The sequence below is a fragment of the Periplaneta americana genome, chromosome 4 (genome assembly GCF_040183065.1).
Source record: "Periplaneta americana isolate PAMFEO1 chromosome 4, P.americana_PAMFEO1_priV1, whole genome shotgun sequence".
Lineage (NCBI taxonomy): Eukaryota > Metazoa > Arthropoda > Insecta > Blattodea > Blattidae > Periplaneta > Periplaneta americana.
Window position 1 is genome coordinate 202,305,382 of NC_091120.1, and position 17,268 is coordinate 202,322,649.

At 38.2% G+C, this 17,268-nt stretch overlaps 1 protein-coding gene across 9 annotated transcripts in view; it reads left to right on the forward strand.

Moving 5' to 3' along the window:
- Positions 1-17,268, forward strand: part of LOC138698636 (zinc finger protein OZF-like) — a 34,434-nt gene that overhangs the window by 6,377 nt on the left and 10,789 nt on the right. For 2 of the 9 annotated variants that reach the window (XM_069824749.1, XM_069824750.1), the window contains exon 6: positions 3,583-6,549. In XM_069824749.1, coding sequence (XP_069680850.1) covers positions 3,583-5,026 — 1,444 coding nt within the window. In that variant the 3' untranslated portion in view covers positions 5,027-6,549. Of the gene's footprint in view, positions 1-3,582; positions 6,550-12,022; positions 12,255-12,291; positions 12,545-12,679; positions 12,940-15,421; positions 15,536-17,268 lie in introns of those variants that run through there. The other 7 variants (XM_069824751.1, XM_069824752.1, XM_069824755.1 and 4 more) reach the window with 6 other exon arrangements.

Sequence of the window (17,268 nt, forward strand, 5' to 3'; positions counted from 1 at the left end):
TGTTGAGGAAAATCCTCACGTTTACGATAAGCGGCGCGCCTCGTATAAAGATGAGAAAATGAAGGAGAATACGTGGCTTTCAATAGCTGCATCTTTGAACACCGATCGTAAGTGAATCATATTTCATTACTGTATTGGTTGTATTACACACTACATATTCATGCTTCAATTCAGTAACTACTGTTGTGTTCATTTTTGTTCTGTTACAAATGTTTCTTCTCTAATTATTTTACGTTATGGTAGACTTAAAATAGGTTGTGATAATAAAGATGCATGGGCATATTTATAGTACCGTACCTAATGAAAGTTGAAATTTCGAAGTTGGTTAACTTGTGTTTATGTTGGCTGCCTTGTACTCATGAGAGAACGCCATTGGTCAGTTATACACAAATAACATCAGAATGCGTAATATCGACTTTACATATCGTTATTGACATGCATATCGATATGCGTAGTTGTCTACGTTCTCGGTTTATTGTGAACCAAAAATTTTCATATTCACGTTGTCTGCTTCTCGTTTTCCTTCTGGTTCTCGTTCCCGGTTTATTTTGAACCAGCCTTTACCTGGTTGAGGTTTTTTCCGGGGTTTTCCCTCAACCCAATATGAGCATATGCTGGGTAACTTTCGGTGCTGGACCCCAGACTCATTTCACCGGCATTTTCACCTTTATCTCATTTAGACGCTAAATAACCTAAGATGTTGATAAAACGTCGTGAAATAACCTACTAAAAATTAAAAAATTCACTCATTGTGTTCAGACACAAAAAGTGAGAAAAACGTTTAATGTGTTAGGACAGTATTCTTTATAGGGCAATGGCACTCCAACTTAGTTTCACCTTAAATACATTAATCCTTCTTCTTTCAGCCGCCATTTGCCTCATTTGAGTATGTTGTGTAATTTTTGTATTGTAGATGCGACAAAACTCGCCTGAAGTTATGTCATTCATCGATGTACTGCAATATTGAATTGAACTTAAAGACGTATCCACTTATTTATCGGCCACCCCCTGTTATAAAAATGCTTACCATCTTAACGATATTGAAGTTATTGGTCTGTTTGTTGGTGCAAGAGGAACCACTGCCACTTATTTCCTATCTTTTTTCATTATTTTCAAGTACCAACTACCTTCGTTAAGAAGTCACTATTGAGTCCTTTAGCCTGTTAAATAGCATCACTCATCATCTTTATTCCAGTTCCTAAGCTACTTTTTCAAAGTATCATTTCTTTAGATTCTTCTTTTTACTAATATTAAACTTGGCTCTGATTGACTGGACGGTGTGACTTTTGGTGTTCCAAATAAGTACTTTAGTACGATGCTTGGCATCTCTCAGGGCAGTCCCTCCCGGAGATCCGAAAACAGGCGATATATTTGCAACCAAGACCTCTTCAAGTGATATCTCTATCCAGTGCTTTTGCTTCAGTAAAGTCTCATTTTACAAACCTATGGATCAACAATGGCTCTCTTCTGACAAAGGAAAAATTTTACAGTCTGTACAAAAGAAACCAAATGACCTGGAAATGTACAAAAACTTGCCCAGACATGTTCAAACATTTTTAACAAGAGCCAGAACAGATTACATTGTCACTCAATTGTACCTACACCGATTTCACATTTCTGTGATGTAATAATCATGATGAAGATCTGGAACACATTCTTCTATACTGTCCATCCATAAGCCACCAAAGAAGTAAATTAAAATCATCAGTACCAGTTGCAGAAGACACAGCCCTGCAGTATATATTCACTACACTCCACCTCTGGCTACTAGCAACAGGCATCTATAATGAACACCGATCAAAATACCCCTCATTTCTCGTGAAAAACAACAACTGAATAGACTATAGTGGACTTTATGTGGTCAGCTAACAGCTGGATACACTAAGAAGATTGATTGATTCTTTTTACTAACTGTAATATGGATTACTATTTATTGTCATTTAGATAATAATTCATTTTTGTGTTAGACATTCACTATGTTATTTTATTACTCTTTGTTGTAAGACAACATCACAAGTTGGGGAAGACTGTTAAATGAAATAGTACAGCAGAGTGATATCTCTCTGTTCTATTACAGTGATAATGTAGGATATCTATATCACATATACTTACTCACTTATGGCTCTTACAGAACCTGGAGGTTCATTGCCACCCTCACATAAGCCCACCATCGGTCCCTATCCTGAGCAAGATTAATCCAGTTCCTACCATCATATCCCACCTCTCTCAAATTCATTTTAATATCCTCCCATTTACGTCTCGATCTCACCAAAGGTCTTTTTCCCTCCGGCCTCCCAACTAACACTCTATATGCATTTCTGGATTCGCCCATACGTGCTACATGCCCTGCCCATCTCAAACGTCTGGATTTAATGTTTCTAATTATGTCAGGTGAAGGATACAATGCGTGCAGTTCTGCGTTTGTGTAACTTTCTCCATTCTCCTGTAACTTCATCCCTCTTAGTCCACCACTGTGGCTAAGGGGTTAGCGAGTCTAACTCCGAACCTAGCTGTCCCAGGTTCGATTCCCGGTCAGGACGAGTTTCCTGGGTGAGGTTTTTTCGGTGCTCTTCCCTCACTCCTATGGATGAATATCAGGTAACTTTATCAGGCAACTGGAACCCCACTCTTCTTCGCCACTTCCTTTCCTCCCCCATCATCCTTTCCTCATAATCTCGTTTCTGGCTTTTCAGACCACTCTATAGGTGGCCTCCCAGAACTACTGGCTCTCTTGACTGGCCTCCGTGGAATGTAGTTCAGCGACATTGGATGGCTTCTGCAACGAGCACCCGAGGCGGATCTACTCAGGGAGGAATTTCACCTCGGACCGACAGGGGGGCCTTGGGGGAATTTGCTGAAGCAGGAATGCTATATGGATTTCTGTCAGCTGTAGGGACTGGTCGTTAAGAAAGTCATGTAGTTGGGTTGGTGCGCGAAGGGGATCTATGGCATGTAACTCATCCATATCGAGGGTTAGCACAGTGCTGGGCCATCCGTGCCCCCCCCCCTCAGTTAAATTCCATTCCATTCATCCCTCTTAACCTCAAACATTTCCCTAAGTAATTTATTCTCCAATACTCTTAACCTCTGTTCCTCTCTCAAAATAAGAGTCCAAGTTTTACAACCATATAGAACAACCAGTAATATGACTATTTTATAAATTCCAACTTTCAGTTTTTTTTGAGGGCAGACTGGATGACTAAAGCTTCTCAACCGAAAAATAACAGGCATTTCCCATATTTATTCTGCGTTTAATTTCCTGTCGAGTGTCATTTATATTTGTTACTGTTACTCCAAGATATTTTAATTTTTCCACGTTTTCTAAGGATAGATTTCCAATTTTTATATTTCCATTTCGTACTATGTTCTGGTCACGAGACATAATCATATACTTTCTCTTTTCGGGATTTACTTCCAAACCTATATCTTTACTTGCTTCAAGTAAAATTGCCGTGCTTTTGCTAATAGTTTTGAATTTTCTCCTAACATATTCACGTCATCCACTTAGGCAAGCAGCTGATGTAACCAATAGTTTACATTATAAAAGAATTACATAAATTCTTCATCCTCACTCGTTTACAGAATTCTTGGAGAACATCGCAGTGCTGGAGATATCCACGACAATGACGTCACAAATAACAGCTTGGAACTGCAAGACCCATTAGCCACCGAACAGAATCCACAGACAGAAAATTCTGAGTGCGAAAAAGTGTTTCATTGCGATATTTGCAACAAAATTTATAAAACGAAACAGGAATTGCAAAAGCATTATATCAGTCACAAGGCTGATAAGCAGTTTAAGTGCAAAATTTGTGCTAAAGTTCTGATGACTATATACAGTCTAAGAAAACATCTAGCCACACATAACGACGATAAGCCGTTTAAGTGTAGCATATGTTGCAGAGGTTTCGTATATGCAGAGTCGCTTAAAATTCACTTGCGCACCCACACGGGCGAGAAACCTTTTAAATGCAATGTTTGCGGGAAGGCGTTCGTATCATCAAGCGATCAAAGGAAGCATATGCGGACTCATGCTCAGAAGACGGGAAATAGTGATGTGGAATTGAATATTCAAGCTGCGGAAAAACCATGTGTATGTGATATGTGTGGCAAATCTCTGAAAACATCGAAAATACTCAAAAAGCATATGCGTACGCACACTGAAGAGAAATCGTTCAAATGCGACTTTTGTGGAAAGTTTTTCTTTACAAAAGGTTCTCTCACGGCGCATATATACACTCATTCAAGCGAGAAACAATTCAAGTGTGAAATTTGTGGTAAATGTTTCACGTTACCGAAAACTCTAAAAGCGCATATGCTCATACACTCTGGTAATGATTCAACTAAATGTAACATTTGTCGCAAGCGTTTCGCGACATTGGAAAACCTGAAAATCCATTTGGGAGTCAATGGATGCGAGAGGCGATATGAATGCCATATCTGTGGCAAGCACTTAGTTAATTCTGCTGTACTGAAAAAGCATTTGCGGGCTCACGCAGGCGAAAAACCTTTCAAATGCGACATTTGTGGTAAAGGTTTCACGAGTAAAAGTTACATCAGTGAACACAGGAACACGCATTCTGGACAGAGACCATACAAGTGTGATGACTGTGGAAAATCTTACTACTTTTCAAAAAATTTTACAGAACACGTTCGTACCCACCATTCAAGCGAGGGACCATTCAAATGTAATGTTTGTGATATGGGTTTAGCCACTGCAGAGATCCTCAAAATCCATTTGGCAACCCACACTGGCGAAAAGGCCTTTAAATGCGAGATTTGCGGGAAAGGTTTGTTAAATAGCAGAACTCTGAAAACACATTTGCGTAAGCATGTAGGCGAAAGGCCTTTCAGATGCGACATTTGTGACCGGGCGTTCACCACGAAACAATGTGTCGTCAACCATAGACGGTTACACACTGGCGAAAAACCTTTCAAATGCAACGTTTGTGGGAAGTGCTACTCAATACCTCAAAGCCTAAAAAAACACGAAGGAAAGCATAAGTTGGAGAAATTCTCTAATTGAACCACTTATGGCATTTCATTCTTTTGATAATGTATTTTTATTCCAATTCATTCACATTCATAATTAACCCTCTGCAAGCTGGGTGGGGTTCATTTTGTAGCCCATTCCATATTTTACTTTGGATCTTGGAAACAAATGAAATATGTGTTATTTTAATGTACATATGATATTTCCATGCAGAAATTCTGCGCCATCATACGATGAAAGAGCAATGGAAGGGAGAAAAATTCTCTCCGGCGCCGGGATTTGAACACGGGTTTTCAGCTCTATGTGCTGATGCTTTATCCACTAAGCGACACCAGATACCACCGCTGGAAACCCGGGTTCAAATCCCGGCGCCGGAGAGAATTTTTCTCCGTTCCATTACTCTTTCATCGTAAAATGAAATATGGTTGGTTGGTTGGTTGGTTCCTTTTATAGCTTAATATTTAGGTGTTCATTATTCGATAGTAAACATAATTACAATGATACGAATATAAATACAAAACTATAGTCCCGTCACTCTAATTTCCGGCAGCCAATCGCGTTGCAGGTCGGTTACATTTGAATGTGTGCGTCTTGTGATTAGCTTATGAAGACGTTATTCATTTCTTAAGGCTCGATAAATGCTTAATATAATCGCCCGCCATTTTGGCTCTTTCGTTGCCGTTCGCAGAAAGCGCACGACGTTATTTGCCACCAATTATTTGCTCAATTACAGTGCGTTTGATTTAGTATCATAGGAGCTATGACATGATAATGTTTAATGGTATGGCAAATAGATTCCTCGTATGGTAGCTCTGCAACGAAAGAACAAAAATGGCGAACGACACTACCTACCTAGACTTTATAGAGCCTTCACTTCCTAAGACGTAAGCAAAGAGGAGGAGTCACGCCGGGAATAACAGCATCGCGACTATACCTGACATTCCAATGATTGGGTTTGTAGATGGATTGTATACATATATATTCAAGAATATATCTCCAACTTTGTCTAAAGGGGCTGTTAGAATTGTGCGATTTTAAAAAATCAAAATGGTTTAACAGGATTTAGTTAAAAAATTAAATATAAAATTTTTGTACAAAGCTGTTGCACAGATGGCGAGTTATAATTTGTGTGGACAGACAGACGTGCTGTCATTATTAGGTAGTTCCATGCAGTTTATTGTTGTACACGCGCTGAAAATGAAATTAAAACACAATTCAAAGAAAATAGCTTACACCGTGTGCATTTCAGCTTGCAGAGGGTTAACTGCTTTTCCAGTGAATTTTAATCATACAATTTCGCATGGCCTGTTTCCAATTTTATATAAACTTCTTTCATTAATCAGTCATAAACAGTGTTTACTAGGGTTAGGTATACTTCCGCATATTGAATAAATGAATGTATCTTTTTAGATTTATTTTTAATGATAGAATATAGAAAATTTTCTTCAAATGTGTGTCTAGCGCCTTTTGGAAGTCTGTATAATTTTTTATATGTACGCTTTTTTTGGTATTCTATTAATATATAGTATATTTAGATTGTTTTTCTGTAGTTTCTTTTCTGTTTTTTTTTTTTATAGTTATTTAACGACGCTGTATCAACTACTAAGTTATTTAGCGTCGATGAGATTGGTAATAGCGAGATGGTATTTGGCGAGATGAGGCCGAGGATTCACCATAGATTACCTGGGATTCATCTTACGGTTGGGAAAACCTCGGAAAAAAACCCAAGCAGGTAATCAGCCCAAGAGGGAATCGAACCCGCGCCCGAGTGCAATTATAGACCGGTAGGTAAGCGCCTTAACCGACTGAGCCAATTCAATTTGTGGAAAGAAGAACTGCTCCAGCATGTCAAGATATGTGATACCACACACAGTTTTCTCAGCGAAGAAAAACGGTCCAGTGACCTGCTGCTGTGACAAACCGCACCACACATTTAACTTGGGACTATCACGAACGTGCTCTTGTATAGCGAAGGGAATTTTGCGATCCCCAGATCTGCACATTATGCCGGTTTACTTTACTTGACACATGGAATGTGGCTTCGTTCGAGAAGAAAATCTTGGACATAAAATCAGGATCAGCACCGAGAAGGTCTAGCATCGTATTGGCGAATTCCACTCGTTTAGGTTTGTCATCCGGCTCCAGACGTTGCATTAACTGTACTTTGTATGCGTACAGTTTGAGACGTTTGTGGACAATTCATTGCAATATTGATTTTGGTACTTGAAGTTCCCGCGAAGCTCTTCTTGATGACTTCCACGGGCTTCTCTCATACGTGGCTTGAACATTTGCAACCATTTCGTCGGATGTTCTAAGACCAACACTACTCCGCATACCAAAACACAGTTTGCGCTTTCATCTGCAGGGTCGCCATTTTGACAATCGATACAATCTACGAAAAGAAACCGTGTCTGCGCACCATCTACTGACAGGATTCGAAACTTGCTGAGTTTTCCTTTCATATAAACGTTACTGTAAGGTTCTATCTTCAACCATTCACCAGTCACATACAGTTAAAATTAGGTACATTCGAGTGGTCCACCTTGTACATAATGTCTCTGGAGGACTGTAAAATACTTCAGGATAATGTAGTTTGAGTTAATCTACATCGATTTAAACTGATATACCTATGTCCGAAATGTAATACTTGGAAAGTTATTGATGGGCAAACTTATAAATGGAGAAAGGCATTATAGACGTATTTCTACGTTTTAGAGCACTGTGATATGATACATTATTGAAAATGCTGCATCTTGTGCTGTTCCAATAAGTTTATTTCATAATAAAGTACAAACTGAGTAAGAAAATAAAATAATTACACAAGACAGATTACTAAGTTTGCCTTACGGATTTCACGAATTGTTGTTGTTGTTTTCTAATGCCAGTCAGTTGACAATAAAGTCATTTGACCTCTTGCACTCCAATATTTTTCAAAGATATTGTCATGGTTAGCCACTGACGCACAGATTTTGAGATGTTCTGAATCCATTTCTTGATTTGAGTTGCACAATGGACAGTTAGGAGCTGCAGAAGGGTATCTGTCGGATACAGGGGGCAGAGCCATTAATCCTTCCCATTGAAGGCTTTAAGGAACCAACCTGGACAAATACCCAATGTCCCATCCCTGCCTTCCCGTGGTGCAGCTGTTAGTAAGCATAATTTTACAAGCTGAACTAAAGGGAGGGGCTACTCGTCAATTAGCACTGGTCAGCTTGATGCGTTAAAGACTGAATTCTATCCAATACCTAATTCCCTCTTTACCCTTTCCTATCCAGTCCTCTGACTGAAATCTTACTTTCTTCGACCCTGACGGCATTAGAGCATTCGAGGCCTAGGGGTTCATTTCACTTTCCTTCCTACCCTTTCTACTTTTCTCTTCCTAGTGCTGACCTGCTATGGCACTAAAATCGTCCTCCAGTAGCTTAAGGAGGGAAAGCTGGTGATCAACAAGATCTCCCAGCTAGGTCCAATGGACCCGTCGACCAATAGCAGGTGTGGTCCTCCAGACATTCTGGGGGTTGTGTGTGGATGAAGTAGCCACCAAAACGTTAAAATATGGTGTTCACTTAAATCGGCTACAACTTGCCATTTTCAAACCAATATGAAATAAGTACCATTAAGGTAAAATTATCCGGAGGTAAAATAGTCCCCCAATCAGATCTCCGGGCGGGGACTACTTTAATGGTACAGGATCAACTAAACATCTTACAATGGAATGCTGGTGGTATAACATCAGCTAAGAACACTGAACTAGCCAAAATACTTTCAGATAATAATGTAGATATTTTCACGAATTGTAAATTCATGTCAGGTACCGGTACTGCTTCTCTTTTCGACCTCAGTGAAACATTTGGTAGCTTGCCAGTTTCAGATAACATTCTGTAAAAACGCGAAAATATACAGCTAGACTGAACCCTTTGATTGGGAAAACGTCTGTATTCCTCAACAGCAGCCAATGCATTGTCATCACAAAATCCACAAACAAAAGTATGTCTGCATATTCACCATGCGAATAGACGAATTAAATGCCAATTGAACATGTATTCAGTTGTATGTGTTGTGCTGGCATTGTCGTACTCAGATACTGCCTTGTGCAAAAGATCTGTAACACGTGAAGCATAGTACATGGAACTGCAAGACGTTCCAATATTTCTTCTTTAGCAAAGAAGGGCAGCACTGCTACTTACAGACCTGTTACTAAATCTACGTATTACTCTGTGAAAAGATTTATTAAATCTACATACTTAGACTTCAACAAACAAAATTTGATAACACAATCTCAAGAGAAAAAATGGAACTCTCTGCATCATAATCCACAGTTAATTCCCGATTTACCACGAAAATCGTCTGTAGCTGCATTTAGGTTGGCAACAGACCATGATTGTTTGGCCAAACACCTGTATAGAATTGGAATATATCAGTTCCCTAACTGCCCATTGTGCAACTCAAACCAAGAAATGGATTCGGAACACCTCAAAATTTGTGCTTCAGTGGCTGGCCGTGATAATATCTTTGAAAATTATTGGAGTGCAAGAGGTCAAATGACTTTATTGTCAAACGCCTGGCATTAGAAAACAACAACATATTTCTTCCCAACGAGATGTTGATTGTTTCTGACAATTTAGACAGAAATGAAATATATTAAAATCATGAACCGAGATTCGTGATATGGTACGTTCAGAATGCAGCTATGAATTCTCACAAAATTAATATTACTGTTTAAAGTGGGTGGGTTTCCTTTAGGCCGTACTGTTGCATATCATGCAATTAGAACCTGTCTCCCTACTGTAACATAACCTACACCATTTTGCTGTAATGCCGAGACTTGTCTCGCTCTTTCATAATCGTGCAAAGATATCTCTTCTGTATGTGCGTAACCATATGCGCATTATTATTATTATTATCATCATCATCATCATCATCATCATCATCATCATCATCATTATGAACAGGAACACTTGCCACTGTATAGATCGGAGTCTGTGCTGTAGCATAGTAGACCCTGCACAGACAGCAGCATTGAAACGACTGTGTAATATAATTTGCATACATTATCAAATGTTTATTCTTAAGTTAGATGCCATGGAACTACTCTGCAGCACATATAAGGATCACCTTCAAATTTATAGAGATGGATCTCTAAATCCTAATAATGGGACATCAGGAGCAGGGTATTATATTCCAAAATATCAAGAAAGTTATTTCATACCATATTCATCCTCCTCCAATCTTGACACTGAATTGCTAGCTATTGATGCTAAATTTTTCGAGTTGAAGGTAAAAACTATTGGAAATAATGTTTTTACAGCCGTAGGTCTATTATTCCTATTTATTGTATATACACATTAATGGCTGGTATTCCACTACTTCAACGCTCGTTTTTCCTCAAAATGTACTGAAATATTAATTTATGTTTATTTATTTGTTGAATATCTCATCACATTGTGTAGGCCTAAAGATATAATCTTATAATTTCTTAAGACTCTTTGTAACAGGCTATTGCAGTAATAATTGGGCGCTATTGCCAAATATTAACTAACATTTTACAAAAGAAGTCTGGATAGTGAAATTCTGTGTATAGTTACGTAGGAAAGATATATATACGATACATATACAGTATATGATTCATTATAGCACTACGCCATAATTCAAAATAACCTATAATATGAAGTAACGTAGACCAGACTCCTGGTTCTGTATGGGTGAATGACGAATATAGGCCTAATAGATGGGATAAGGCAAAACAAACTGCCAATCTATGATATCGCCCCACACCACACGTAGGACTGACATCTGATTTAAGTTTCTTTATGGATTAGATGGATTAAATGAGGGGATGAACTTTTATTATTCGCAGTATACCTAACGAACTTACTGGTACCCTTCATAATGTGCTTTTCCATCACATAGGTTGTAGGCCTATTTCGTAAAACTGCTGGTTTCCGTTTTCCTGTAACCAGCTTTGGGATTGAGAACATTAATTAAAACTGCTGTACCGACAGGTCAGGCGAGTCCATTTAGTTACGCCAACGGGTGTTTGGCTTAGTTATTAGCTTGTCTTCAGAGCATTCGGATGTCATGCGTGCGGTAGAGCGGTATGTTTCTAGTACAGTTAAGCTGCACTGCATTCCTTTACCGTCCGCTCGCCCTTATCTCTACTCCGGAGCTCTCCCCACTACTCCTATTAAGCTACGGTTTGTTTACGACGATCATCGCCGAGCGAACAATGCCGCTCGATTAGCTCTACGTGTAAATATACGCAGCTGGTTTCTTTACGATGTTCATCGCTGGCTGCAGCGATGTGCGTCGGCATTCATCACTCTGGATTGATTTGACTTCAAATTGAGAGCGATGATCGTCGTTCATTTAGAAAAAAGAATGACGGTGAAGCAATATGGCTTCAAAACGTATATTTAGCAACATCTCAACAATAAATGATGACATTTTAATCAATTTTGTTTCCAGTCATTCTGCCCTGTATGATATGGGTTTGAAAGAATATAGAGATGCCCATAAATTTTAATTAATTTTGTTTCCAATCATTCTGCCCTGTATGATATGTGTTCGAAAGAATATAGAGATGCCCATAAAAAAGAAATGTTGTGGAAGGAAGTTGGTGAAATTATGGGGAAGAGTGGTAAAGTATCTTGTTTTCAAAATAGGCTGAATTTAATTTGATCAGTAAGTAGATGTCTACAAATTATCGCATTGAAACATCCTTCTGTATGTCTGGTTTTAAACATATCATTGGTTTGGAGTGTCTGTCTATTGGTGTACATATATTTAATTCGATCATTATCATCTTCTTCTTCTTCTTCTTCCTCAAGAAGTAATATAATCATTAGTTTTTCTTTACTTAAAGTCATTTTAGAACTTATTCTCAAGTTCATTCTTAAACAGCTGGAGACAATCGATATTAGTCTGCGATGTCCTCGTTCGACTGATTGTCGTTTCTTAGAAATCGATTATTCTCTACAGCAAAGACGGCGATGTTCGCTGTTAAAGGAAACACCTCAGTTGACGTTCGCTCGGCCGTGTCGCTCGGCCGTGATTGCCGTAAACAAACGTAGCTTTACTTCCCCCTCTTTCGCGTTTCTGAGCTGTCACGACGTATCGCATCGGCGTAATACATTTCGTATCAAACAAATGTCCGTTTACTTAAATATTATTCTTATCTAGAATTCGCTGAGGAATAAGGAAAACCTATTAACTTGTATTTGCGAGAGGCAAAGCCGTTGTGCTTACTGGATTATGCAACAAGGTAGGTGATATTTGGATCCTATGTCTCGACCAACAAGGTTGAAAGAATTACGTGTCAAGTTTCAACTCTTACATCGCATTTATTATGGAACGCATGCAGATAGTGATGCAAGCGGCAGATAAGTAGTTACTGGAAAAGTCAGCTGTTTATATCTTTTGACACAGGAGAGTAAGATTTATTAGAAGAATGAGGGTTTCGAAAGGACCTTATTGTTCAGCTGTAAATTGCAGCAACAACAGAGGGCGAAATCCAAGATTGCATTTTTTCACTTTTCCCAAAGATTCAGAGAGGTAAGGACAAAAATCCATACAGTACTAGGCCTACTAGCTTACGCTTGGCAAGTGTTCCTAACGCGGATAAGTTTCGAGGTTTTATCTTTTTATTTCGTCTAATTTTGATGTTAAATTCTGTTGTGATGATTTCAGGTGTAAAAAATGGATTGTAAATAGTCGACGAGAAGATCTACTAAAAAAAGATATAAAATATGTTAGTGAAAATTGCCGTTTATGCACGGAACACTTCGAGAACAGCCAGTTTATGAATTCCAATAAGAAATCATTAATTAAAACTGCTGTACCGACGGTGTTCTCAATTCCAAAGCTGGTTACAGGAAAACGGAAGCCAGCAGTTTTACGAAATAGGCCTACAACCAATGTGATGGAAAAGCACAGTATGAAAGGTACCGGTAAGTTCGTTAGGTATACTGCGAATAATAAAAGTTCATCCCCTCATTTAATCCATAAAGAAACTTACATCAGATGTCAGTCCTACGTGTGGTGTGGGGCGATATCGTAGATTGGCCGTTTGTTTTGCCTTACCCCATCTATTAGGCCTATATTAAATTTTAAGAGTTGAAGGTAAAAACTATTGGAAATAATGTTTTTACAGTCGTAGGTCTATTAATCCTATTTATTGTATATACACATTAATGGCGGGTATTCCACTTTTCGTCATTCACCCATACAGAGCCAGGAGTCTGGTCTACGCTGGTTCATATTATAGGTTATTTTGAATTTTGGCGTAGTGCTATAATGTGTATACTGCCCGTGTCTCACGTCCTGAACCGAGACTTCCCTAGTGCTTATAACCACGCCTCTTAGGTCTGCTCGGACCGGCACAGGAGCTGCAGCGTGGCGGCACGGCAGCATATTACATGTTCTGAAAACATTATCCTATGCCATCGCAGGGATCTTTACTGGTTATAATACTGGATACTCTAATCGTGGTTACCACTATTGCTATTATCTCTAACGGCGATTTCCTAAAATGTATGTACACTTCGTTCAGTCTGGACAACTGCTGAATTGCATTTCTCAGAGTATGTTCCGGGGTTCCGTGAGCCCTATATAATTTTAAATGTTATTTTATACTTTTTTTACTTGGTTATTTAACGAAATTGTATCAACTACTAGGTTATTTTGCATCGATGGATTGATGATAGTGAAATGGTATTTGGCGAGATGAAGTCAGGGATTCGCCAAAGATTACCTGATATTCGCCTTACGGTTGGGGAAACCTCGGGGTAAAAATCCAACCATGTAATCAGCCCAAACGGGAATCGAACCCGCGCTCGAGCGCAACTCTGGATCGATAGGCAAGTGCCTTAGCCGACTGGGCTTCTCCGGTTGCTATTTTATACTTAGTGGATACTATAAAAATATATAAATCTTACGAAAATATGAATCAGTAATAACAAGAAACCACCGACAACAATAATAATAATAATAATAATAATAATAATAATAATAATAATAATATAAGAATATGCGTAATAATAATATTCCAATAAAATGCGTAATAATATGTTTAATGAACATCTAAAACGGAAAATACCCATAATACTTATCACTTTCACCACTGGATTCTCTGCGTATGTGTTCACTAAAACAGAATATCGAAAAAACAAAATGCAGTAGTACAGTAGAAATGAGACTACAACTTTCCACCATAAAACCAGATTGCAGGCTTAAAAACCAAATACATTCGTCTCACTGAACAGAATTATTGAGATACTAGCTTTCACTTGTTTGTTAATTATTAAACACTAATAAAATATTACAAGGATTCTGCAGTTACACTTTAGATTAAAAGGGGTTTTCGCGGTGGAAAAAGTTCGAGAAACACTGCCATAGAGGAAAGAGTTTGCGGATGTGTACACATGACAACTGTAATCGCGATTAGGTCGATAATCTAAAGGAGAGACTGTAGTCTACCAGTGGTATTAGTGTTTAGTTACAGGAATTGATGGGAAGGACATAATTTGTTTTGTGAGGGGACAGCCTATACATTCGCTAGTCCATGGCTGATCTTGCTCCATAGCTGACGAAAGGAATCCTGAAAAGGCCGATGTGTTGAACATAGGGTAGTAGGCACATGCGGTACCCAGCACCTCCTACTCCCCCCTCTGCGTCTCGCCCCACAAAGAAACGGCTCAGGAAGTGAGGCACGGGCAGTATATGCACACATCATATATTTCCTATGTAACTATACACAGAATTTCACCATCCTGACTTCTTTTGTAAAATGTTAGTTAATATTTGGCAATAGCACACAAATATTAATGCAATAGCCTGTTATAAAGAGTCTTAAGAAATTATAAGATTATATTTTATTATCTTTAGGCCTACACAATGTGATGAGATATTCAACAAATAACTAAACATAAATTAATATTTTAGTACATTTTGAGGAAAAACAAGCGTTGAAGTAGTTCCGGTGATTTTGGAAGTGAAAATGGTCGAATTTGTAGTTTTTTTTTTTTTTTTATGTTGCGCGAATATAGATTTCAAAAGTTAAAGATTTTATAGGTAAATATTTCAAGAAAAGGAAATTGTTCGGAAATGTAGTAAATTACGTGTGAAATGTGAGGTGCGTGGTAATGGAAGTGCAAACGTGATTTCTAGTGAAGGAAAGGCACGTAGGGACATAAAACATACGATATGATTTAATGTGAAGAACGTGAAACGTATATTAATTTAATAACGTCGGCCATTACGCAAAAATCATCACTAAACAAAAATCACTAGGCTTTGAAAATCCTGCACAGATCGTATGTGCATGGCATAATAAAAGCCTAACCTAACCTAACCTGACATGGATTCGTATATGCAAGGCATGGCCTGAGTGGACACGTTCATGTCGTCACCAAAGTTATCTTGGTATTACAGAGGAAAGAGCTGAAGGTGTGGAAGCAAAGTGGAAAGGGAGCAACCTCAGCGCTCGTTTAACCGATAATACGGCAGCAGAAGTATCATCAATGGAGGAGGTGGCTCCAGTGAATAGTGAGTATACTAAAATTTAGTACTGTAATGCCTATGTTACTATGGTAAAAGGCTCATTCAAAATGAAAATTAAACAGAACGTAAGCGTTAACTTAAAGATGTAAACGTTACGGTAAAATCAAGAACATTCACGATGGGAACATAAACATAACCGCAAAGATACTTGGTAACCATGGAAACATAACAACGACGCCATTTCCTCATATTCTGTCATATACTTCAGCGCTCCACGATTGTGTTTTGTTTGCAAATCGCGTAAGCATAAGCATGGAAGTTTGGAGTTTGCAAACTTTCATATTAACGTCTAACGTAATGTTAATGTCAGTGTTTATGTGAACCATTGTGAATGATCCTATTTGGTAACCTGGGCGCAAACTTCTGCGTTTATGTTACGGTTATATTTAATTTTCATTGTGAATGGGCTATAATTATTATTATTTTTTTTTTACAAATTTTCAATAGGTAATTTGTAAACATGGCCCGCTGATTAAGTTATTTCTTCATTGTTTTGTACATAGGTTTCTTATGTTAAATCCCTACGTCGTATACTCAGAAAAACACTTATATGTTTGATATTATGTGTGGGATAATAGTTACTTTCTCACACACGTGGAAGCACATCTGGTGCTGTCTGCACGTTTGCTTGCTATGAAAGTGTCGCTTAAGTACTATTTGTCGTTGTTACAATAATGCAGTAATGAAGCAAATGGAACTGAGGATTAATTTGCCATTAATTCCTACATGCCGTATCGGTATTAGGGAACAGGGTGAATGTTACTTATGTCCCACCCACTATAGGAGACATAGGCCAGTTTTACACTAATCCTAAACATATTTAGTATAACCACAGTCTACTATATACAGTCACGAAGCTTGAGTTTTGAGGGTGCTAGAAACAATAGATTGTGACGGTACTATTTTGCATTGCCTGTAATGAGGCGATATTAGCGATCCTAGTGGTGAGCAACTGTCTAATGTTTGCATATTTACTACGTTTTGAGCTTCGCGACTGTATATACTAGACTGTGGTATAACTTTTTGCTTGTGGGCCATCCCAAACCCCAACCTCCACTCCTAAGAGCGCCAGTCCTTATATACCCGTCAGTCAAGGCCTTCTGACAAATAAAAGCAATTGACAATAGATATCTCAGTCGTGACAACCTCATAAAATATCCTATCAATTGAATAATCGATCTTGCTGTGTACAACATAATTATATTATATTATTAGATTATTACCCATTTCAGCGAGTACTGACGACCACTGCAAAATACGACAATTTGGTCCAGGGAGCATTCTCTTTTGGCACAAGGATGATTTATGTAACATGTTTCTAAATTAGTCTTTTAAATACCGGTACATTCTTTAATATAATTTTGTCCAGGGAGCATTCTCTTGTGGCACAAGGATGATTTATGTAACATGTTTCTAAATTAGTCTTTTAAATACCGGTACATTCTTTAATATAATTTTGTCCAGGGAGCATTCTCTTGTGGCACAAGGATGATTTATGTAACATGTTTCTAAATTAGTCTTTTAAATACCGGTACATTCTTTAATATAATTTTGTCCAGGGAGCATTCTCTTGTGGCACAAGGATGATTTATGTAACATGTTTCTAAATTAGTCTTTTAAATACCGGTACATTCTTTAATATAATTTTGTCCAGGGAGCATTCTCTTGTGGCACAAGGATGATTTATGTAACATGTTTCTAAATTAGTCTTTTAAATA